At 37.8% G+C, this 26,333-nt stretch overlaps 2 protein-coding genes across 2 annotated transcripts; both read right to left on the bottom strand.

Annotated features, from left to right (window-relative positions):
* Positions 1-546: 546 nt before the first annotated feature.
* On the bottom strand, positions 547-22,263 carry LOC145777449 (uncharacterized). Its single transcript, XM_082588821.1, has 8 exons — positions 21,866-22,263; positions 21,559-21,663; positions 19,516-19,757; positions 18,406-18,572; positions 15,687-16,331; positions 15,270-15,533; positions 13,584-13,792; positions 547-952 (listed from the first exon to the last, which is right to left on the bottom strand). Exons 1-8 carry the CDS (start codon positions 22,261-22,263, stop codon positions 547-549), a joined length of 2,436 nt encoding a protein of 811 aa, XP_082444947.1.
* Positions 7,576-8,456, bottom strand: LOC145777387 (uncharacterized). The gene is made up of 2 exons (XM_082588756.1): positions 8,452-8,456; positions 7,576-8,014 (listed from the first exon to the last, which is right to left on the bottom strand). The coding sequence occupies exon 2, from the start codon at positions 7,996-7,998 to the stop codon at positions 7,576-7,578; it is 423 nt and encodes a 140-aa protein (XP_082444882.1). The 5' UTR covers positions 7,999-8,014; positions 8,452-8,456.
* Positions 22,264-26,333: the final 4,070 nt, after the last annotated feature.

Below are 26,333 nucleotides of genomic sequence, written 5' to 3'. Positions count from 1 at the left end.
AGATGAAGGCTTCCAGGATGTATGAGTGCACCATACATATATTGCATGAAATGTTAGGTAGATTTGTGTTTAAACAACAACTGGTTTTTATTATTTCAAAGAGTGAAACTATGGCTTGCAGCGCAATGCACTTTTTTTGTGAGCATTATTATTGCTTTGTCATGAGCTCAAAGTTTGAATAAGCATTGAATTACAGTGTCCAAATTGAACAATGTTTCTTGTTTCATCTGTGATTTTGAGCAAACACTTTTCTGAAATGGATGAATTCGACAGACAAGATTTGTAACGTTTAAAAAAAATTAAGGTAGGTCTATATAATTAAAAAACATTTGATAAAAAATTGATGTGTCATATTGTGTCATACAAAAATCATTTCAATATTTTTTTTCTATTAAAAACATTAATTCCGTCCTTATGGGGTAAAACCAAGCCAATATCATACTGCTGAACACCATACTTTATAGATACATGCATAATTGCATAATGCATATACACATTACAAATATATATTGTGATATGTATTTTGTCATTACATACTTGCATAGCTTACTCTTTTTCAAATGAATTGTAGTAATCACGTTTCACATGTCGTCGACCAAAAGTATTTGAGCCTAAATCTTGTGTGATGAGGGTTTCTTGCTTTGTAACCACAGGAGCAATTGACTTGTAGTTAATGAAGCTGCCTACAATGTTTGACCAGAGGTAGCTGTTTTTCTGGCTTCTACTGGATTGACCACCTTCCTCGCTATGCCGTGCAGCTTCCACACTGGATTTCAAGTGAGTTGCTTCAGTGACACCTTCCTCTTTGAGCAGAGATTCGTATTCCAAAGTAAGAACAGAAAAACGCTGTTCAAGCTTTTGACAAGTTGCAACAGCATTAGGGTCAGTGTTTTCATTCAATTTCATCTTTGATTCGATTTCTTTAATTTGATTTGCAAGTTCAGTTCTTTCTCTAAAAACAAAAAAATAATGTCCTACACATGGTATGACTTGTATAATATTGGTATTTCAATCAAAATAACTGCATCATAAAATTACCTGGAAAATGCTTACTGACTGATAAATAACAATAAAGTTAGCTCACTGTGAGTCCCCACATGACCGTATCCACAACATTTTGGGTTACTTTGGGGTAAGCCACCATGTCAACTATTTCATGTACAGAGTACTTTGTTTTATTAACAATAACGTGTAATTAATAACACTAACATGTGTATATATAAAAAGTATTAAAAGACACTAGGCTAGTGACCAGATCTATCATTTGAAAACACGGCCGTTTTTGGTGCAAATAAAGTAGACTGCAATAAGATGTAATACTGTTACTACGTAGAAAATGAATATCTGCATGGTTTCTGACGAGTCATCGATTAAATTTAACTGCACAATCATTGATTCTATTAAAAAAGTAATATACTTCCTTAAGCCTTCATAATGCTAGGGTGACTAAGCTCAAGTACAGGGCTGCGATTGTTTTCTTTATTGTCGAACGACTAAAAATTCTGCGTTTGTTTGTCGAATAGTAATATGACGTCACAACAGCTATTTCGGCTATACCAGGCATGCACAACTCAAAACAGTACACGGGCCGTTTTAGGAAAAAAATATTTTTTGCAGGCCGCGTGTTAACGTTGTTGTAACTAGCGTGTAGCCTATTTTATATAATGTGACCGATTAACCGTGGAATAAGTGATATCGTTGAGAGGATGGTTACTGTCAAGAGACGGTTGCCTCTAGCACTACAGTATCTAGTTGTTTTTAACGCTTATCGTCAGTAAAGCATCGGATTCGTTGTTTATGTAACTGTAACGTTTTGTTACGTTATGTAACTGTAACGTTTGAGAAAAGTTTATTACTGTTTTGTTCTATTTATCTCTCATAAGAGCTTGTAACTATGTTTCGGCGGTTTTACAACAAAAGTAACCCCTCGACGGTGACAAACAATAACAAATCCAACGAAGTAAACTCTCTGCTTTAAGGTTCCTTTCAGTAGCATCTAATTTAGCTAGGTTCGAGTGATTCGATTCAAAATGGCGTCTCAGATTATACTCCTTTGGGACTGCAACCACATTTCGGCAAACAAGACACAGTATTTTCGAGTTTGTTACTGTAAATAAGTATTTACTTGTCCATTCTGGGTTAAAGATTCTGCCCTCATTTTCAATCTTCCTTCTCTTGTTTTCAGTCATAACGCGATTACGGGGTACTGTACATTTCACAAAATGCTGACAACTCAACCAACAGTAAAATTCTGATGTACACTGACACCTACGATACCAGACAATACGTTTTGAAAATATTCATCCGCGCACTTTGTGCAGAAACAAGCAACAAAGGTTGGATTGTTGTTGTAAAATTTTTCAGCAAAAATGAGCGAAATCACGGAATATCTCGTGGGCCGCATGAAAGGGTTTCGCGGGCCGCATGCGGCTTGCGGCCCGCGGGCTGTATGTTGTGCATGCCTGGGCTATACCTTGGCTTAGGCCAGTGCTTCTCAACCTTTATTTGTGGCAACCCAAATATTAAAGTTAAATTAGTAGCGAAGATTTGGTATTTCCAAAACTACGTTTCGCACAACGTTTTGTAAGCATGAAAAAATAAGCCACACTCATATTCACGGATTATCATATCAAATTCTCATATCAATGAACCCAAATGCCTTTCCATGACAAGCTGGACATCGTCAAAGCCTAACTCTGCGTCTTCCAGTAATTGATTAAAAACAGTAAATGATGCTGTTTTCTGGGACGCGATCGTCCTCTTCCACAAATTCAGCTTTTCGTAAAAGCAATCAGTTTTTCAGATACATCGACCAACATTTTGTTTGGTCCTGGCAAAAAATTTATTCAACATGTTCAGCTGCGAAAATAGGCTATATCAGAAAGATACGCCACATTTTTGATCCTTTTACGCCACACTTTTGATCAGCAAACTTTTCTGCCAAGCTATGATTCTTGTTTATTAAAAATTCCTTCACCTCCTTGCGCAGAGTTACAAATCTCTCCAGTAGCCTACTTTGTCACGAGATAACCATCTCACAATAAGGAAAGTACAACAGATGTCTGTATTCTGCATTAATATCTTTGCATAATTCTTCAAATAGTGGTGAACTCAGTGATTTGGCCTTTATGAAGTTGACGATGTGAGTTATATCTTGTATGACAGTTCCCAATTCGGTTGAAAGCCTGCAAGATGCTAAATATCCTCGATGGACGAAACAATGACTGACGAGTACACAGGGCTGCGATTTTTTCTTTCTTGTCGAACGACCAAAAATTCTGCGTTTGTTTGTCGAATAGTAATATGACGTCACAAGAGTCAGATTATAAGCGTTTGGCCGCGAGTTACCGCACAAGTTGTGTGGTATCAGAGTCACTGAAGTTTTTAATCGCACGCTGGTGGAGTGATTGCAAAGGAGTATCAAGCGCTAAGTTATGTACCTACCGAACATGTATACAGCCCTCGAAATTAGCTTGTATCTACGACGGCAAAAACATTGCAGTCGCCAAATCAACAAACCTTGGATTACGGCAGGAATTGCCGTATGCTTTAATGTTTAATCAAACGAAATTTTATGCGTTTCTTCATCGCGTGTCACACGGCGGTAGCCCAGAGCATCACGCAAGCTATTTTATGCGCTGACAATGCTCTTGTGAACTGTAAAAAGTTTGCAACCTTATAAATACCGGCTTATCGTTACGCAAAAGTTATTTTTTCATCGAATACTTATCGTTTACAGGTGTCGTTGCGAATATAAATTATGGTGAAAGAAGATACAGTTAAAAAGTAGAATTTACCTGCTATAGATTATCAAACAGAAGGAAAAGTTAATGTGGTATTTTGCAAAATTTGTAAAGAATTTTATGACGGAAACAAATTGGAATTAGAACAGCTACGGGGTCAAGTTAAAAAAGTAGTACGAAATTCGATAAATGGTGCTTAGGCAGTAAAGTAATGCTTCCGATCATATGCCATCGCGCGTTCATGAACGGGCAGTTTTGCGTCTTCAAGTATTCTAGTGACGACGTGACAACCTCATCCTCCGATACAGCATCTGATAATTCCGATTCTGACAGCTAGTTCTTTATCAAACAGACTCGTGTTTGCTCGCGGTATCCCAATTGTGCCGAAATTATGTTAGTGTAAACGTAAATCGAGGCAATCATCTCGCAGTGAGCTATTAATTTGTTACTGGTACCTGGTTGAACAATTAACGTTGTTTTATGATAATTCAACGTCGCTAGATGTCAAATTAATGTAAAACAAACGTAAATTTCTTCTTGGGCATTGATACGCAGGCAGCAAAATTCGTTATTTTTGCATTGACTTCACGTCTGTAGACGTTGAATCAATGTAAAATGATGATATTTGTTGTCTGGGTAGCTTACGCATAATAACCTTCCAGGAAATTTAAATCGATTTGTGCTGTTAACTTACTTTAAAGGTAACCCAACATTAACTTACTTTTCCCTCCTGAGTTATTTAAGGTGAATTAGCGTAACAGCGTGCGTATCGCTACTTTTCGTATTATTACATCACAACAAATCAAACAGTGCGGTCGTGATAGACTACTCCAGTATATTTTTCGTTTCTTGTTTTTTTTGATTCAACGTCTGCAGACGTTGAATCAATGTGAAAACGACGGGTTTTGCTAGGTGGGTTGTGTGCTTTTGTGAATGTGCAAAATCGCCCATTACGTAATCACAGAAACCCTTTTAGTGGAAGGAAGTCGAGTTGCAACCGTGTTTATCTGTCGACTATTCTTTATTCACATTGCAAAACATTTCTGCAATCTTGGAACAACAAGTGCATAAGTCAGACATAAATACAAACTTGCATAGACGTTGAATAGTAAAAGTAGCCTACTTCGAAGAAAGTTAGAAAGACGTTGTGTCGAATAGCCCGAAACGTGTGTGGCGAAATATTTGATGCCAGGTGTTAGAACTTCGATCAAAGCATTTTTCCGCAGTGTTCAAAATGTTCCTTTTCATAAAAATAGCGGCTTTTTTCATCTGTATTTCTGAACGTCTGGTCGGAAACTAGGCTGTTTTCTACATGTGAAAAACTTTCATAGCAAGTATCCAACAGTCATTTTACCAGAGCAATATTGTTAATTAGCTCAAACGGCGAAATACAAACTGGCATAGACGTTGACAACTCAACGTAGCCTAGGTTATTTCATCTATAAAAGAAACCCGTTGTGTCAAATAGCACGAAACGTGTGTTGCGAAATGTTTGATGCCAGGCGTTGGAACTTCGATCAAAGCATTCTCCGGTAGTGTTCAAAATGGCGGCGCTGACGCCTTGGGAGTTTCTCGTGTGAAGCGTCGCTTTTAGACCTTGCTTTGAAGTACCTGGCAAAGGAAAGTTTACGTAAGTCAGCACTCTTATGATTGCATCACGTGATGTCTCCCCTCCCCCCGATTGTTCCTCGACCTGACGATGTTTAGTCCTCTCTCAGTTTTTTTCCTTTTTATTTTCCTTTTTTTTCGTAAGGCACAGCGTTTGTCAAATAGTGATGGCGCGTGTCGAGTGACCTCGTAACCAAAAAAGGCAAAAATCGCAGCCCTGCGAGTACATTAGGATTCACTTCTTTCACACGAGCAGTAAAACCTTTGCGGGATCCGAGCATAGCTGGAGCTCCGTCACTGCAAATACTGGAGCATTTTGTCCAGTCTAACCCTCTTCATTCATAAATGAGGCGACCAAAGCAAAGATATCTTCACCTCGTGTTGTTGTTTCCAAAGCAATGCAAAAAGTGAACATAGTAACCATACAAGCTTAAGTATTTGACGAATTTACAGGTAGACAAGTGATGTTCAAAGATTGAAAGGAGTGCGGGAAACGCAATAATTTTTTTATTTGATAAAGTTTAAAACAATAAATTGTCCAATTTTAGCAATTAATTGTATATGTTTGGTGTGATTTTTGAAGCATTTAATTGTTACAATTCCCTAGTCTAGAGTTTACTGTTGTGTACACTTTACTGCAAAATGTGTGTGGCAATATCATCGAGTGAAACCAGCGGCGTAGTTAGAATAGTGGAAATTACGAAAACTAAAGGTGTGATAGGCAGTTTTAACTTTGTTCAAGGGACATTATCTTTTGCCACCACATCTTAGGCTACAGCGACCCAGCCAAATGAAACAGCGACCCAGTTTTGGGTCGTGACCCAGGGGTTGAGAAGCACTGGCTTAGGCTATAAAGCTAGCATAACCTACTGTGTCATAGAGTTTTTTTTCCGTTGGCATCTCTTTAGTCTCGCTTAGTAGGTAAATGGTTATGCACGTACCCGCACACAAACACAGTTAGGAGCGAAATATGCATGTTACCAAGAAACACAGCAAAGATAAAGAGAAAAGTGAACTGCAGATAAAAGAAAACGGAAGAATACTACGATAATACAAAACAGCGGCGTAATATTACAGCGTTTAAGGTGTGCCGAGATGGCAAACAAGCCTCTTTGTTTTTAGTAGGCCAACATTGCAACTTCAAACCCAAATCTTTCGATTGTTGGTGGTACTTCAACATGAGAGGTCGTTTCTGATGAGCTTTATACTTCTAGTGAAGCCGTGCTATCGCCAGGGCCTGACCATATCTTTGCAGATGGAAGCTCACCGACCGAACTTGAACTGCTTGTTGGTTGTGCTTGGGCAAACTCAGAAACGTTATCACTGTCTCGTCAAGAAAAGAATGTATCGATGCGTTGTTCCTTATGCACTTGAACGGGTTTATCTATAAAATTTTATTGTTGAAAAGTGAAAACGTAGTAGGCGCATTTTACTCAGCATGCTTTTGCTTACCACTATTAAATTAAACATGTTCAAAATTGTGAATGCTTTTTTACCTAAAGTTTACCTGAATGATAAGTTCCAAAGTGACGTGGCAATGCTTCTCTCGATAGCTCCTTCGAACAGATCCCGCACTTCACTCGCTGTTTGCTGAACCTTAACCGCTTCTCGGTAAAACCGACCAAAGCTTTTGCCATCCGTGTTGTCGGAGGATTCTTTCGTTTTTTAGTCATTATAGGATACTGACTAACTGAAGACTATCCTATCTGTAGTTGGGCAAAGCTATGCTGTTCTTACAACTTGCCTATTACCTTGCCTTGTCCACTCCCAGTGACTAACTACTATTCTTCTGGAAGCGAACTCTTATATAATCATAGCGACCTTTCTTATCTGTGTTTCTGATTCTGAACATCTGGTCGGAAACTAGGCTATTTTCTTGCTGTAAAAAACTTGCGTAATAATTAGGCTTTATTGTGTTCGTATCAAATCACCTGCTTTAAGTTATATAACGGAAAGGAAATTTTAAATTTGTTTTCGTCATCATGCACTGGCTACATAAATCCATCATTGTTAAATCTTTCAAAGGATGGCATCTCGCCTGGTGCGAGACAAATTTCCTACAGATGTAAAAACGACGGGTTTTGCTAGCTGGGTTGTGTGCTTTTGTGAATGTGCAAAATCGCCCATTAAGTAATCACAGAAACTCTTTTAGTGGAAGGAAGTCGAGTTGCAACCGTGTTTATGTAGTAGGTAGTAGTCCAGTTTTAATCCGGTGATGTCCCCGTTACCGAGGGTGGCCGGATTCACCTCCAAGTGTCGCAATCGTCTTCACACCCTGCCTCCACATCGATCTGTCTAGCGCGTCCTCTCTTGTCAAGCCCACCTTGCTGCTTTCTTCCTCAACTTGCTTTTTCCATGTTTTCTTTGGTCTTCCTTGTTTTCTACGACCCTCCACTCGCAACTCCAGCGCTCTTCTCAAAACATCATCTTCATCCCTTCTCAAAACATGCCCATACCACCTCACTCCATTCGCTTTTGCCAACTTATCAACACTCTCATTCAACCCAAGCAAGCTCATAAGTTCTTCGGTATTCCTTTTGTCCATCAGCTTTACACCACACATTGCTCTCACCATCGCTCTCTCAGTTCTTCTTAAAATCGCCAATTCGTTTTCCCGTAAGCACCATGTCTCACTTCCGTACAGCATTGCAGATCTCACACAACTAGTATAAATTCTTCCTCTCATTTTCAACGGAAATCTTCTACCACATAACAACTCTCGACACTCTCTGAATTTCACCCAACCAAACCTTCCTCTTGCAGTCACTGCCGCTTCACAACCACCACTGGCATTCAATCTATCTCCTAGATAACAAAAGGCATTTACTGATTCAACTTCATCATTCAACTTTTCAACAGGACCAATCATTCCTTCCTCAATCTTCTTGCATCTTTCACATTCAAAACCATCTCCAGATCTACATGTCACTCTCTTCATCTTTGCACATCTTCCATGCACCCATTTCTTGCATTTCGTGCATGTAACAGAATTTGCCATCACTCTTCTTCCGCAGACGCCACATGGGTCAATTTTGCTCATTGTGATTTCCCCTTCCGTTCCGCTTATTACGACCTTTGTCTTTTTGATGTTCACAGTCACACGCATACCTTTACATTCAAACGACTCCTTCCACTTCTCAAATTTCCCTCTCAGATCTTCCATTGTATCACTCAACAAAACCAAATCATCGGCGTACAGTATCTCCATTAATGAATCTTCTCTTACACATTCGGTAATCACATCAATCACAATGGCAAAGATTAGAGGAGAGAGGACAGATCCCTGGTGTACACCGACCTTCACCGAAAACTCGTCTGAGAGGGCAGATCCAACGCGAACTCTCGTCCTTGCACCGTCGTATAGACCCATTACGGCTTGCACGAGAGCTTCTGGCATTACTTTTTTTCTCATTGCCCATTCCATCACTCTTCTTGGAACTCTATCAAACGCCTTTTCCATGTCCACGAAACACATGTACAAGTTCTTACCCTTGTCCCGATATTCCTCTTGCAACCTTCTCAAAATAAAAATAGCATCTGTCGTTCCCTTCCCAGGCATAAATCCACACTGCATCTCGTTCAGCTTCACCACAGATCTTATTCTATTCTCCAACACCCTTTCCACTACCTTCATTGCATGCTCCAACAGTTTTATTCCCCTATATGACCCACAATCCATTACATCACCCTTTCCCTTGAAGATGGGTATCACCACACTCATCTTCCATTCATTTGGCATTCCTTTTCCATCTAACACACGTTGACTGATTTCCTGCATTGCTTTTAATCCTGTCTCTCCACTTGCGCGTATCATTTCCACAGTGACTTCAGATAGTCCAGGAGCCTTCCCCGATTTCATTTTCTTCATTGCTTGCGTCACCTCCTCTCGAGTAACTCTCTTTAATGGACCTGCTACCACGTCGGCTTCCACATTTTGATCCCAATCGTTTTCCTCGTTCATTATCATCTCCATATGTTCTTTCCAAATTCTTCCACGATCTTTCTCACTGAAACCAAGTTTTCCATTTCTTCCTTTAATACATCGTCCACCATCTACATCTTTCCCATCCCGCTTCATAACCTTCATAAACTTATATACTTCGTTAGGACTGTTTTTTAATTTGGTCAATTCCTGCTCAGCTTCTTTCTTCATAGCTTTTGGATCTGTCTACTAGGGTGCGGCTGATGCCCCGACCTGAAGCAAAACACCCTAACTTTTTTTTATAGGTGACACTTGGTACAAAAACAATATTTATGAAGTTTAAGACCAAACTATTAATGTTTAGGGGGTCCAGATTTGAATCGAAAATTAAGAAATTTGGTGCTTAAGGGGGTAGTTATTTATCATGGTAAATTCTGTATTTAAGGTCATCTGGGCTCCACAGTTGCAATGTTTGACACATTATTATTATGTTCCATACTACTTTTTAACAAGTGGGGTTTGCAAGTAGACTGCCTAACACTATTTTGAGAAGTAATGTGACAACCTATTGCAAAATATGCTTGATGTAATTGCTGGAGAATGCAAGTATTAAGCAGTAGAACAACATAGTCTGTGTATTAACCAGTACAATACACAACTTTTATTAAATGTGAGTGACTGAAATCTTCCTGGTCACTACATGTCACAGTTTTACCTTGTGAATGCTTTAGAGCTTTACCTTGTGAATCGAGCGATGCTTTACCTTGTGAATCGCTAAAAGTGAAAACATGCCTCTGTGATGTCATAATACCTTCAAAATGACTTACCACTATTTAGCTCAGTCAAATACCTCCAGTTTCAGTCTAGTAAGTGCAGATCATTTCTAAGGCATTGTTCCCAGGTTCAGAATAAGGTTAAATGTAAGGAGTTGTTACAGAGCACTTCTATATCAAGACAAGGCTCCTAACCATTTTAATTATGACAACTTAGGAATGGTGAATTACCTTAGACATTTAGTATGCTATGTGGTGAAACATTTATAGAATCGTATTTATCAATTGCAGATTAGAATCAATACGTGTAGTTTGATTCAGTCACATCTCAGTCACACATACAGGGTCATCAGTATTTATCGTTACAACTTAAATTGGTTATATTTATGAAATGAAAGAAAATTTAGAATTTTGGCAAATGTATTATTGTGGAAAAAGCAATAGAGAATTAATACACAAAATATTATTCAATATGTCCTCCATCTGCGTCAATAACTAGTTGAAGACGTTTAGGAAAAGCCTTGCATGTGTCACGAATTACTTTCTAAGGGACTTTGGCCCACTCCTTCTGCAGTTTCACCTTCAGAGCTTCCAAACTTTGATGGTGAGTGGCCGAGACCTTGCTCTCAAGGTATGACCAGATCCCAAAATCAAGGGGATTCAGATCGGGAGAAGATGGGGGCCATTCCTCTGAGAATGAAGTGCGGGACATTCTCGGAAAGCCACTCCTGAGTCTTTTTAGCCCCATGTGATGGTGTAGAGTCCTGCTGAAAAGACCAGGGACGTTTTTTGAAGTGCTTGTGGGCCCAGGGCAACAATGCGCTAACGAGGATGTCATCTCGATAGTTTTGCTGGTTCAATTTCACCCCCTGGTCAACGAAAAATAGGGGTCTTTTACCGGACTCTGTCACGGCTGCCCAGACCATCACTGAGGTGGCACATTGTTTCCTTGTTACCACTCAATACGCTTCATCCCATCCCTCGACTAAACCCGATCGTTTTGGGTGTTAAAGTGATGTTCAACATCAAATTTCTTCTCATCACTGAAAACGAGATTTGGTAGCATGCCATCCTGAATGCAGGAAAGACGAATCTGGGATCTTTGGAGTTGTTTATCAACAACTTGAGCAGAAAGTTGTTGTTTCTTGACATGCTTGAATGGAGACATCTTCAGGTCCTTTCGGAGTAAAGTTGACATGGTCCCATACGACACTCTCGACTCTTTAGCCAGAATCTCGATGGATGAAATAGATTGTAACGCTAAATATTGATGACCCTGTATACAGAGTTGAAACAGCGCAACATATTTCAGAAAAAAATCTCTCCGCGTGGTCACCACCCGCTGTTGGTGCTTTACATTGAAATGGAAAACATCTAGAGACTTTAACCAGCAAGTAGAAGCAAGATGAAAGGCTCCAAGTTTTGATATCTGGCATCGGTGGCATTGAATTGTTGGGTGTTCCAATAATCCCAACCCATTCAACAGAAACAGCTGGAGCACTTGTGTCCAAAGTTACTATGCAGTTGCTTAAAGATTGGCATTGCAAAGATATTGTTACATCTCTTGTTTTTGACACAACAAGCTGTAATACAGGGCATAAAACTGGTGCTTGTATGCAACTTCAAGAAGATATAGGTCGCCCCTTACTTTAGGCTACGTGTAGGCACCATGTGGGCGAAGTATATAATTCTTTTTAAGGTGAAAACCTGTGGTGACATAATATGTAATTATGTATCATAGAGTACTAAAACAAAAATGTTATAATCTCACTTTGTAATATCTAAATTTTAACTCAAAAGCAACAAAGGAGTGCTTATATTAAATTTATTATGTCTAAAGCCTACACAGCGCTGTGGTAAATGGCATTAAAAGTACAAAACACTGATTCTGAAGTGTCAGTTATAATATGGTATGTTCTGAACAGGGTAATCATTCAAAGAATTTGCAATCCGAAGACACCATTTTTGAAATTTTTTGCAAAGTATGCTCCATAGATTTTGCCTAAACTTAGAAAATTTACCCTAATTCTGCAAAAATTTCAGAAATTCCTTTGCACAAAGTATGCAAAATTACCCCTAAATTGACACACTAAGTGAAACGTCTTCTAAGTGAAACGTCTTCTAAGTGAAACCTAAGTTGCTGTTCACAGCATAAAAGCTATAATTTGCAATGATTTACCAAAATTAGCTGGTATCACATGACTCAAATCACTCAAATTTTTTTAAGCATGAATCACTGAATTTAATGTCAAAATTGAAATTTGGGAAAATCGATAATCCTATAAAATTTTGATTGCAATCTGGACCCCCTAGACCTTATTCAATTTTGCTGAAACTTCACATTTAAGCTTTGTACACTAAGCCTCACTTCCAAAAAAAAGTTAGGGTTGCTACGATCAAGTTTTAAATTTTATGGGGCATCAGCCGCACCCTACTGTCTACTATTCTTTATTCACATTGCAAAACATTTCTGCAATCTTGGAACAACAAGTGCATAAGTCAGACATAAATACAAACTTGCATAGACGTTGACAATTAAAAGTAGCCTGCTTTGGTTATTTTATCTATAAAAGAAACCCGTTGTGTCGAATAGCACGAAACGTGTGTGGCGAATTGTTTGATGGCAGGCGTTAGAACTTCGATCAAAGCATTTTCCGCAGTGTTCAAAATGTTCCTGAAGAGAACTCCTTTCCATAAAAATAGCGGCTTTTTTCATCTGTATTTCTGAACATCTGGTCCGAAACTAGGCTGTTTTCTACATGTGAAAAACTTTCATAGCAAGTATCCAACAGTCATTTTACCAGAGCAATATTGTTAATTGGCTCAAATGGCGAAATACAAACTGGCATCTAGACGTTGACAACTCAACGTAGCCAAGGTTATTTCATCTATAAAAGAAACCCGTTGTGTCAAATAGCACGAAACGTGTGTTGCGAAATGTTTGATGCCAGGCGTTGGAACTTCGATCAAAGCATTCTCCCGCAGTGTTCAAAAAGGCGGCGCTGACGCCTTGGGAGTTTCTCGTCTGAAGCGTCGCTTTTAGACCTTGCTTTGAAGTACCTGGCGCAAGAAAGTTTACCTAAGCACTTTTATGATTGCATCATGTGATGCCCCCCCCTCCGATTGTTCCTCGACCTGACGACGTTTAGTCCTCTCTGTTTTTTTTTCTTTTCCTTTTTTTTTGGGTTTTTTTTCCGTAAGGGACGACGTTTGTCGAATAGTGATGACATGTGTCGAGTGACCTCGTCACCAAAAAAGGCAAAAATCGCAGCCCTGCTCAAATAAATAAATCTTAGTTTGTACATTTTTCACAAGTCATAAAAGTTTATATTAAACACTGCCTTTAAAAGATTTGTAGCAACTTTAAACAGTTTAAAAAGCCCGAGTTAAGAATTTGACACATGCAATGTCTGTGTGAATATTGTTATTCACTTTTCACTAAATCTCTTTACATAAAAACTTTGTAATTTTCTATAGATGTACTCTGCCTAGCATTTCCATTTAGAATAACATAATGCATCAATTATTAAAACTGACCTAATATTAACAACAAACTTGCGAAGGCGATGTGCATCCAACACAGGATTAACAGAGGTGGACAGCTTGGGGCAATTGCACTTATCCCGAATTGCAATAATTTCACTCAACCTTGCTTCCATATTAGCAGCTCTCTTGTCATGACTTGGATGGGAAGACAAAAATTCAATGTTAAAATCTTCTTCATTAGTTATTTTGTCCACAGCTTCCTGAAATTTGTGTGGAAAATTGAAAAAGTACCGTATATAAATTTTAAAAAGTAGTAAGAAAAAGAAGGATGTCCTGTATGAACATTTGTCAGATTAGTTTATGATCCAAGAAAAAAGATACAAGCTGACTTATATATATATACTACTACTACAGTATCATAGCCGATGCGGCCTTTGATGAACTAGATACTCAGTTCGTAAACTCTTCCAAAGTTCCCTTTGTCGTGCAGTGTCCCAAAGTGTTCTTGGTTGGCTGATTGATGTACTTCATTTAAAATTAGATATAAATGTTGTTCATTACCTGCCACGAGCACGTCTCCCGAGAAGGCGACCGCTTAGACAAAGATTTTCGAATTCTGACTTATATATACAGTATATTTATATAAAACCACAAGTCAACAAGTGAAAATCAGCAACTTCTTTGTGACATGTGGCTCCACATACAGCAAATATAACTTGACGTCACATCATTTTTATAGTTTTTAAAAGCCAACTGTTTCAAACTTATCACTCTCTTTATGTGTCATCTTCAAGTGAAAAACTGTTTCCCCATGTCGGGATCTTGCGTTCTTTTTAATTTTCAAATACTTAGACGAGCCAGCCCATCGTTCTACATTTCCCAAAATTCATCTTCCCCTGCATCTCTTTCCAATCACCATAGCTTTAACAACCAATTGATGCCCATGGCCCACCAATCTTTTCAGAGCATGTCCCAAAAATTTTACCGTTTGTTTTATTAAATTATTGGCCTATCAGATGTGTACTCAATTTTGTTCTTAATTTTTTCATATATATGTAGTGGGTACTCTTTATTAAAAACAACTGGTTCTTTTCAGTAAAAAAAAGAATTATTGAAAAACGAATAGCTCTTTTCAATGCAGTGAAATTGTAGAGAGAAGTTGATTCTTCAAATCGAGTAATAATTGTTTTTGGGTGATTAAAATGAAACAAAATAATGAACAGGAAAATAGATTAAAAATATAATGTATATTTTATATATAATACTACTATATATGTAATGTAAAGTTAACAATATTAACCTCAGAAAATTAAGATATTACGGACATATAATATTATAATAAGAAGCAACTCGTTGGAAAATTTAATGTTGACTGGGATGGTGCAAGGCAAACGAACAAAAGGACGATAAAAATGAAATATTTATAGACAATATCAAGCAAATTATGGGAATAAAAGTATGCCAGAAGTACTAGCAAAAAAAAAAAACAGAGCAAAATGGAGGGAGTTCATATTCATGAGAAGCCACAGCTGATCAAACAGTTGAGGAAAAAAAAGTAAAGTTATATTTTCTGGAAGTGGAACGACATGTAATGAGAACCTGCTGACTGATATATTAATTTTCACTTACTTAGCACATGATATATAGGCTATTTAAAGTTTTAAAAATTCAAAGTGAAAAACATGACATGTTCATACTGCAAACAATATTCTTTCAACTGCAGTCTCACATTCTTACTTTTAGTGCCAGTTTGTCCCATAACAGAACACCCCATCTTGGATCAAAACATGCCTTGGCGGCTAAATTGAGCCCAACAATATCAGCTTCACTTTCCAATTGCCGACTGTAAGGCAAATTGAAGCCAACTTCAAACACCAAGGGAAAAATATACTGCTGCATCGAATATGTTATGAAGGCCACAAAATCATCAAACCAGAACCAAATAAATGTCAAAAGAGGTATCAGTAATAATTCTCCAAAAACAGCAAAACTTTGTTGTTCCTAAACAATAACATTAGACACAACAGTATAATGTAGAGTGCAAAAGATAGGACAAAAGTTTCAAAAACACAAGGTAGTTTGTACTGTTAAATGTTAATATAATCCACAAAACTAGAAAAAAAAATCAGTGTATATGATGTATCATCAAGCTACCTGAACATGTCCCAAGACTGCATGAGCCATTTCATGGCCTAGAACTATTGCTAGTTCTTCCCAGTTGTTCATCATATGGATCATTCCAGTGAAAAGGTAAATTTCACCATTTGGTAAAACAAATGCATTCTGCAAGTCATCATCATGAACAATATTCAAATTCCAGTTTATGTCTTTCACAATGTCAATGTCTTGATTACTGGATACCAAGCCTTTCACTAAAGCTGAACAAATACGATGAACTTGTTCATCTGCATTTATGAACTTTTTACTGTACATTTTTAATAGATGTTCATGATCCATTTTAGCTAAAACCAAAATCTGATCTCGCGTAAAAGAAATCCATCTTTTTCTTCCAGTTAATGGACAAACATCATAGTGTGCATAAGAATAATATGCAATAGTGAATAACATGATCAAGCAACTACTGAATATTATCTTGTGCTTGGAAAATTGGTGCTGAATAGTTGAAGGCAATCGCGCGTGAAGTTTACGACCAGTTCTTCCAAACAGAATAGAAGCTGCTTTCAACACTTTGAGACCCTTAAATTTAACCAAAACAAGAAGCAGTGGATTTACAGGTCTTCTGCTTGTAGTATGAAAATATTGATGAAAATTTTGTTGAAAGCAACTCACTCTTCCATGCTGAAATATATTTCCAAATCCTTTAACACTGAGTCTTGGTTTCAGTTGTCGCATATACCAAATTCTTTTGCTTTGATTGATTACTTGCACACCTAACTTCAGACAATAGGGAAAACGGTAAAGTTTTAAAGCTTTACTGATTTGACTGTTAGATCTTTGAGGTATTGTTGCTAAGATGTTCATTTTGCTACCCTATCCTTGTTGTCCTGTAAACTGTTGCATAAAGATACTTCACAGTTAAATATTGCATGTTTATCATAAAAAAAATATTGTATTATTTTGTGTACAGAAAAATTATTTAAAACACATCCATTCCAGAGTCCAGACACTACTCAAGTTACCGTACCAATAAAAATTATCAAAAGAAATGTTTGTGTGAGGTAAATACTAGTCGATTGAAGCAGAAGCAAAATTAGCAGCCTCGAGCCTATAGTTTCACCAAATAAAGATTAAACAGCCCAGAAGTAAGTCAGTCCAGGATAAAACAGTCAATCTAATTTTGTTTGGCAGAGGTGGGCCAATGTCCTTTTCTGCAAACGAAAATGCACATAATAGGTATAATGTACATAATGCACATAATGTATCGCCACAAGCAGCGTGGCCTAATGGGTTAAGGTTAGGGCAAGGGAATAGTAATTTTGATTGCGTGGGTTCGATTCCCACCCTCTGCTAATGTTCTTTTTTCTTCTGCAACTGAACTGAGTGCAAGAAGGATCTTAATGACTGTAATCAATTGAGTTTATAAGGAAAATTGTCCTACCTTTCTTAACCAATGCGCCGCGGCGCAATGATGGTAGCTGGTTCGCACGGAAAACTGTCCTATGTTAAAGTGCCTACAGCACTACAGCAGGGTTACCAAATGTAAATTTGGCAAGAAGCCAACTGCACGTTCAAAAAGGGCCAAAAAAGAGCCAACTTCTAAACCAAGGTGCCAATAATAGGGCCAACTCAATTTTCAAGTACTAAGAAGCTATTTCACTGAATTAGCAACACATTCTTAGCAATATAGCTACATACTTCACGTGTAAACAAATAATTAAAGTAATACCTTAGTTTCGATAATAGTTACCGCACTGTGTACACAAAAATAAGGAAAATCGACAAACATTGTTGTTTGAAAAGGAATCAATCAGCCAGTTTATTAAACATTAGGAGCTGGTATACTAGGGTGGAGTGAAAAAAGTTTTTTGTTTAAATTGAAAAAAACGGGGTTCTTAAATCCCGACAAATTACCTAAAACTTCATTAAATATTGACTTTAGGGGGATGCCCCCATTTTTCAGCCGGCAACCCCCCAATTTATGCGCGCGAGGGGGTAAAATTGCCTATCTCGGTAACCACTGGTCGTAGCGTCATGATATATAGCTCAAAAGCTGCCAAAACATCATGTTTCTCTCTGTCCTAAGAAGAAAGTTTGCTCTATTTACAATACAAAACGAGTTATAGCCAAAAAACCAAAATATACACACATTTTTGTTAAAATTCAGCATTTTTTCTGACAAATTGTAATCTGTCATAAATTTTTTGAAAAAAAAATCTGATATGTTGCACAAGATATAGTAACACACTGATAATACCGAAGATTGGGCCAATAATCCAAAAATATTCACAACACAGTCCTTTTAACATCAGTTCAAGACATCATAATGAAGCACTCACATTAAGCATAATGTTAATTGCAGCAGTGCAAAAATATCACAAGTGTTTGGTGATGAACTTCAAAGAACTCATATTCATTTTGCAAAAACAAGTTGCTTTGCCTGGTGTGACATGTTAGCGACATGGCCGAGCGGAACTGCTCGTGGTTTTCAATACTGCAGCGGTAAACTCATATCCCAGTCGCCCCCAAACTTAACGTTTTTTCATAATTTTGTTGATTTGTAATTCCTCAGTTGAAATATTTCAAGTGTGAGCTTTGCTAATACTAAAAGGCTCTGTTTTTAAAATGACAATTCAGGCCTTCTGATGGCACGATAATCACAAAAAAAATTGAATAGGTATGCCAATTGATTTAAAACGACTTATATAAAATGCAGTTTTGTGTCAAATTTTTTCATCAGTTTACGACACCTAACTTTTTGGCGAATGAGTCCATCTTGTCTTTCAAATCCTGAAACTTGTGCTGATGCTTCTGTTACGAGCTTCACATGTCGTTCCACTGTTTGATTGTGGCATGGATAAAACAAAATCAGAGGCTTCTCGCAGCATTCTTCCAACTCTGCATCGGTTAAGTGCTCAATTGCTGGAGAAAGTTATTGATAAGGTTCAATATCAACTAACTCGTGGTATGCCTTTGCTTCCGAGTTCAAGTTTGGAACACAGAACAAACGAATTGGACTGCAGTTCAATGGGTTGGAACTGCTATGACTTTCAATGTCCATAAGTAAATTTGTTTCAGCGGCATGTTTGCGAATTGCAAGCACCTTGGTCACACCCTTATTTCGTATGTCTTCATTATCATTCCCCAGCATTGCAATCAGAATATTTTCGGGGTGTGCGAAATAACCGTTTCTTGTCACCACATTCAAAGCAATTTCCCGAACGTTTTGGTCAGAAAAATTCAAAACTCGTTGAATCAAGTTGAAAAAGTTTATGGATCCATTTGTTATATGGTTGTTTAGCTTGATTTCAAACCAAGTCGGAAAATATACTTCAAGGCAAAAACGAACCAGAATCTCCAGGTTCAAAGGCGGTTCATCCACTGTCACATAATAACGTAAAATTCTGCTACTCAAAGTTAGCCATCTTGAATGCACAACTGGTCCAACCTCCAAATAAGCCAGATCATCATCAATGTTTCCTTCAATAATTGCCCAGCACATTTTATACATAAGCATAGAGCTGGTCCGTACTTAAGTCATTCACAACTTCGGATGGGAGCTTTGGAAAGGCCAAAAATGGTGGCGAGAGCTCTTTAAATTGAGTAACTGGCCAACAGGATACAGTTCTAATAGTTTTTTCCAATTGGACCTGCAAATGTTTCTGGGCCACTTGTAGCACCATCGAGATCTGCAAACACATGTCCCAAAGGCAATTCATTAGTAGCCTATGTAGCAGACATACTATCCATTGAAGTGGCTTATTCAGCAACTCTTCCAGGCCTCGAATGCATCCGTTGTGTTTTCCTGTCATTGATACAGTGCCATCAGTACCAACAACTGCCAGTTTATTTTGCAATTCTGTACCTTGTAATGAATTGAATAGATGTTGAGCTATGGTCCTGCCCTTGCCATCTTCAGGAGAAAAGTGGGTGAGGTAATAACTCCAAGGCTCGCCAACTGCAGTATAGTGTTCTTCCAATTGAACAGATCTGTAGTGCTTTACGTTTGGATCTTGCACAACCGTTTGTGTTGTATCTTTACGTCCATCAAAGTATAGACCATTCACTATACTGAAATTTTGTTGCTCTTCTTGCCGTAGTTTCTCCCTGCATTTTTCACATTCGGTATTATCAGTGTGTTGCTATATCTTGTGCAACATATCAGATTTTTTTTTCAAAAAACTTATGACAGATCACAATTTGTCAGAAAAAATGCTGAATTTTAACAAAAATGTGTGTATATTTTGGTTTTTTGGCTATAACTCGTTTTGTATTGTAAATAGAGCAAACTTTCTTCTTAGAACAGATACAAACATGATGTTTTGGCAGCTTTTGAGCTATATATCATGACTCTACGACCAGTGGTTACCGAGATAGGCAATTTTACCCCCTCGCGCGCATAAATTGGGGGGTTGCCGGCTGAAAAATGAGGGCAACCCCCTAAAGTCAATATTTAATGAAGTTTTAGGTCATTTGTCGGGATTTAAGAACCCCGTTTTTTTCACTTAAAAAAAAAAATTCTTTCACTCCACCCTACTGGTATACCAGTCCCCTCCCCGCCCTTGGTAACTCAGGACAAAGAGGAATTGATCAAAACATGTGGATTGAAGTGTTTGAACAGTAAAGCAAAGGTAAAGCAGTTTCACCCTACGACCTACGTATATGTTTGGTGGAGTCCTGTCTGTCATGAGTTACCAGGGGGGGGGGAGCCGGGAGGGGGGGACTTTGTATACCAGCTCCAAACGTTATTTCCAGAAGTAGCACAGACATTGCAGCACTGAAACATAAAATATACAGACAATACGGCATGTAAGATCATGCTTCTGGAGAGGGGTGCAATAGGGTGATTCAAAATCAATGAAAAAAAATTTTTTTTTGAAATTTTTAACTCTCACCCTCTAAAAGTGTGATGAGTAAAGCAATAATATGATACATAAAAAAAATTTTGTCCTACCTAAAGGATTAGTGGTGGCACATCCAGTTTCAATTTTTGCAAATTGGATGAAATTTATTAAAAAATAACATAAAATATTATTATGTCATTGAAATGGTGGATTTACTGATTCACAATATTTCACAAAGGAGAACAACACCTAAAACACAAATACAGTACATGCTAAAAAAACTATATAAAGCTAGAATACAGCCTGACAAATTAACACACACAAAACAAACAACAAAAAATTCGCATTTTTGTTGAATCAATAATAGTTGATAAATATCTAAAACACTGTCTTTAAAAGTCATCAAATATTTACAAAGATTCAATGAATGCAGAAATGTTATTTTGTAATGTAGAATGTGTTCAGTCGTTATCACAAAGTTTATGCACATTATTGTTTTTCAATCTGTCTCACAATGGTATTCTTCCACTATCTGGAAAGTTTTTTTGTTGCTCAGTCACCTCTTGAAGAAGAAACTGAAATTGCTCTTCAGTCTTCGAAAGCAGCTTGTTAAACCGTTGTACCAGGGTCACACCTCGTTCGACATGATCGTTACCGTAACCACTTTTAAAGCCAGCACCTGTGTTTTAGCTTTGGCATAATCATCTCTGTCACCCCAACTAGTCGGATCTAATGAAAGGAGCTCATGTGGAATGTCAAGCTTATGGAAAATTTCCATAGTGTCTTTTGACACAAAGTCCTGCAGCTCTTTTTCAACAATTCTGGACGGAGGTTGTTTTTTGCCCTCCAAGTTTTGTTGCATTCTGAGAGAGCTCATCATTTTCCTCTTGGTTTCCAAGCTCACCGAGGTATCAAAAAAGCCAGAACCACTAATTCTTCTGACATGTAACATATGTGGTGTGAAAGTTTATTTGAAGTAGCTTTTGAAAGACCTGAGCAGATATGTTTATACCCTTAGACTAAGAGCTATTTCATTAAATTAAGATCTTGTCGTGGAGCCTCACCTGGCAAAATTCAAGTAATCCATGCTTTCACATGTATGTACTAATGAAGCAAAGAGGCATAGATCTGGAAGTCCAGTATCTTCTTTCTTAGGCAGCTTAAATTGGCTGTGAAAAAGCCAAATCTTGTAACAGTACAATACCTTGGGCTTGACATCCATCGAGCGTGGTGGAATGCACCTGAACAGCGGAAGGCAACCCCATTGTGAAGTTGTTCTCCTAAAAAAGTTATAAGCAATTCCAGCAGGTCTCGGTAATCATCTCGTGGGTGTCTGCTTGAAGAGGCTTATGTCTGGAGCAGAGGACATACCAGATTTTGTTCCAAATGTGTCTTTCAAAATAAGTTTCATAATGTGATATCTGCAAGCAAAGTGAAGCAAACTTTTCCCAAGTTTCTGCTCCAAAAGAATGCATGCACCAGCGACCAGCGTGTTGGCCGGTGTTGGAGGCAGTGGTGTCAAAGCACATGGCCCTCACTTTCGCACTAACTTCCCATTCTTCAAATGCATTAAAAACAGCAGTTGCCATCATGTCTCCAGTTCCTGAAGCAAGTTTCGGTACCCAGAGAAGCTTGGAAATGCTGTGACCGGAAACTGGTATTGGTAAACGTTTCACATGCTGCTTGCCTACCAGATCTTCGAGGAGCTTGCCATCCCATTGCACTGTTTTAGAATCATTAGAATGGAACTGATCTTTTATTTCATTCATAATGTCTAGTCGATACTTTTGTCGATATGGTAGAAGAACTTAGCCTGAATTGAGCAGGGTCTTCACCCACCCCCGCCACTGTTTCTGCTGATATATACACGGATCTCCTGTCAGTGACCCATGTGCGATCTAACGCAACTGCAAGACCAGGTGATGACTTTTTCAGGCACTCTTTCTTCTGGTTTATGAAATTACTGCCATGTACTTGTAATATTTACCCAGTTTTTGACATACCGTATTCTACACTTAGCATCTTGATTAAGAATTTCTCTGGTCCTGGTCAAGACGATGGTAGTGTATCGCATATGGGCAATTCCACGTTAAATGTACTCCAGTGGTATAAAAATAAAAAATAAAAAATAGAACACTGAAAGGTTTTAACTTGTAGTGAACACCTTGAACTTTCATGAAAAAAAGTTTTTACAAGTTTTAACCTTGGAAAATATGTGTTTTTGGTGCATCTACTAAGGTACCTTGAAAAAACAAAAAAAGTTTATATTTTAAGTAAATTTTCAAATAACCCCCAATTGGCATAGAACAACATATATTTGTGATCTGATTAGTTTTCTGAACCAAATTACTGTTCTTCTAAAGATTAACATTGTGTGAAGTTATGTAAAAATAGTTTTATGGTTTGTTTTTGACAATTTAAAGCAGACAGGAGGACAATGTCCCGTTAGTCACATATTTTCACAAAATATTTTTTCTTACCAAATTGTCTAATCCCTCAAATGCCATACTCCAGGTTAATTAAAGACTCCAACAGTACTGTACAGACATCTTTCACAATTTAAAGAAAATTAACTGTGTAGCGATATTTTAGTGAAAAACGTTTTGTCCCGTTAATCACGCTGTCCCGTTAGTCACAATATGTCCCGTTAGTCACAAAATCTCATGCCATAAGAAAGTATCTATTTTAATACAATTTGGGTATATATTTATATGATGTTGAAAGACACTTTTATTTCATGACAATGTTGATGTTTTATCTCATTTTCTGTATGGTTATGAAGCATAGGGCTGCTTACCTACTGTATATGGAATTTAGCGGGTGCTGGTCCAATGGTACCAAATTGGTAATTGGTACTACCAATTCTTTTTTTGATTTAAGGAAGATATGTAATATGAAATGCAAGTTATGGTTCATGCTAGTCCTTTAACAAAACAAAAACGAATGTATCCATAGCTTGTTTATACAGATAATACTAAATTACTTGTATAATGTATAGCCTTATTATATATCATTATATTATACATATTGAATTATTTGCTCTGGCTGTCCAAGTGGCAAACAGGCACACTATTTCATCCTCTTATGCTTGATTTCCCTCAAGTCTACCACATACTCATAAAGAGAGGCATTGTGGGTAGCATTTTAAATAGATACTACCAACAATACAACTACCAATACTCACAACTACCAAACTTTTAAGGGCTTGGGGAGTGTGCTAGATAATTAATCTGGTAGAGCTTGAAAGTAAACAACCACAACAATCTTTTGTTGGATTATTATCAATAAACTTTAGTAGATATGAAAACTAGGACTGCTTCTTACTAGGGGTAGGCAGTAAAAATGAAGGTATTCAGATTTTGCATAGGACTCTTTTTTAAACAATAATATGATATGACAATGCAGAATCAGCAAAAAAATTTGAACTTTAGGCGTTTTTGGCGGTTAGCACCACGAAAAACAGAAAATTGCATTTTCGGATTGTGAATTTAACAAAAAAATCACAATTTTCTGGAGTAAATGGTTTTCAAATGTAAAAGACTGCATAAAATTGTCATTTTTTTATGCAAGTGGGCTCTGTGAAGATGGAAGAATAACTCAAGACTAATCTGGAATTTTATTAGTCAAAGGAATGTCCAAAAAACACAAAAAAGAGGTGAAAAAGCATCAATTTTTTATGATAAAGTGTTCAGGAAAGGACAGGCCTATTGCAAAGCCCTGGACACTAGAAGAGATACAGTAGAAGAATGGTGGGGTATAAAATGGTGAAGCTTTCGAGGTTAATGCATTTAATGGACTTCTTAAACCGAGGGGAGGACATTTCTGGGGGGAGGGGGTATGAAATAAGGATTTGAGTAACTGATTCCAGAGTCATGCCGCTGAGGGAAAACACCTAAACGGATTTTATTAAATACATTTAGTATGCTAACTATGATTATGTTAATCTTGTTACTAATAATACTATGACTGTTTTTTCAGATGACAGAAAATAATACAATATTTGTGCTAGGCGATATACTTCCCAAAAATTATGATGCAGCGATTGCTATGTTTAGTGTTGCCCAAAAACTGAAATCAGAGAAGATGACGCTTTGCATCAGGTTATATGTTACTGGCACTTTGATAAAAACATGGACAAAAGCATTCGGAAAAGATTACATCATTGACCAGAAATGCATCATGGAGAAAGTTCAAAAGGTCATCACCCACTACCACAATCATGTTTCCGCTCAACCATGCACCAATGGGGAATGGCCTCTTCCTCCTCCTGTGAATGTGGTGCCGAGGAACAGACCGCAGACCACATCATCAATGACTGCTCCATCTTCAAGCCACCTAAAGGAGTGGAAGGTCTGCGTGTCATGGATGATGAAACCAAAGACTGGCTGCTCTCTAGCAGCCTTCCAGTGTAGTCCAGGAACATCGTGAATCTGGGGTGGTAAAAGGATAGACCCTCGGCCCCAGACGCTCACACAAGGACGACGACAATCAGTCTATGCCGAACACAATCGCACAAAACCAAAAAAGATAGGAATGGCTTTCGTGAAAAAGAGTATTCGGCATCTCCACAAATCCCGGAGAAAAATGTTATTGATGTTCAATTGTTCATAAAGAATCGCAAGACGTATACAGTACCAACCAATGGTCTTCTTGAAATAGGGAAGAATATGGATGATTTAACAAGCGACGAAAGGGCTTTTTATATCGACCAAGTGAATCAAGTGAAGAAATTGAGTATGTCATAGAAAAGGAATCAGAACTAGCTGAACAACAGGCAATCATTGAACAAGATAGGATTGGTACCCGGTCAGTTGGTCGACAGGACAATTGGTCGACAAGACAGTTGGTCGACAGGACGTTAGGTCGACAGAACGATTCATTTTAGGGTTAGGGTTAGTTAACTAGGGTTAGTTAACCTAACTCTAACCCTTACCCTAAAATGAATCGTTCTGTCGACCTAACGTCCTGTCGACCAACTGTCTTGTCGACCAATTGTCCTGTCGACCAAATGTCTGTCGACCAATCGACCGTGCACCATAGGATTGAAGAACAATACATGCAAATTGAAGACGAAACCAACCTATCAAATACATTAAGTGATCAACTGATTGGTTGTCGTTGTATTTCGCATGTTCCCCGGCCGATTAGCACTGATATTCAGTTGATCACTTAATGTATTCGAGAAGACCATTGGTTGGTATTGTATATGTCGTGAGATTCTTTATGAACAATTGAACATCAATAACATTTTTCTCCAGAATTTGTGGAGATGCCGAATACTCTTTTTCACGAAAGCCATTCCTATCTTTTTTGGTTTTGTGCGGTTGTGTTCGGCATAAACATGATTGTGGTAGTGGGTTATGACCTTTTGAACTTTCTCCATCATGCATTTCCGGTCAATGATGTAATCTTTTCCGAATGCTTTTGTCCATGTTTTTATCAAAGCAGTAACATATAACCTGATGCAAAGCGTCATCTTCCCTGATTTCAGTTTTTGGGCAACACTAAATATAGCAATCGCTGCATCATAATTTTTGGGAAGTACATCGCCTAGCACAAATATTGTATTATTTTCTCTCATCTGAAATAAACAGTCATAGTACTATTAGTAACAAGATTAACATAATCATAGTAGCATACTAAATGTATTTAATAAAATCCGTTTAGGTATTTTCCCTCAGCGGCATGACTCTGGAATCAGTTACTCAAATCCTTATTTCATACCCCCTCCCCCCAGAAATGTCCTCCCCTCGGTTTAAGAAGTCCATTAAATGCATTAACCTCGAAAGCTTCACCATTTTATACCCCACCATTCTTCTACTGTATCTCTTCTAGTGTC

Source organism: Aplidium turbinatum, chromosome 9 (genome assembly GCF_918807975.1).
Source record: "Aplidium turbinatum chromosome 9, kaAplTurb1.1, whole genome shotgun sequence".
Taxonomy (NCBI): domain Eukaryota; kingdom Metazoa; phylum Chordata; class Ascidiacea; order Aplousobranchia; family Polyclinidae; genus Aplidium; species Aplidium turbinatum.
The sequence above is the reverse complement of the archived record's forward strand: the minus strand, read 5'-3'. Positions and strand labels throughout refer to the sequence as shown.

What these genes read in the sequence shown, in the direction of transcription:
- LOC145777387 (XM_082588756.1), bottom strand. Translation starts at nt 7,998, where the DNA reads ATGCTGTACGGAAGTGAGACATGGTGCTTACGGGAAAACGAATTGGCG.
- LOC145777449 (XM_082588821.1), bottom strand. Translation starts at nt 22,263, where the DNA reads ATGAATGAAATAAAAGATCAGTTCCATTCTAATGATTCTAAAACAGTG. An exon ending in TCTATTCAATTCATTACAAG is followed by an intron (nt 18,573 to 19,515) that starts GTACAGAATTGC and finishes AACTTTCTCCAG; the next exon opens with CAATTGAGCACTTAACCGAT. An exon ending in GGGACAAACTGGCACTAAAA is followed by an intron (nt 13,793 to 15,269) that starts GTAAGAATGTGA and finishes CACAAATTTCAG; the next exon opens with GAAGCTGTGGACAAAATAAC.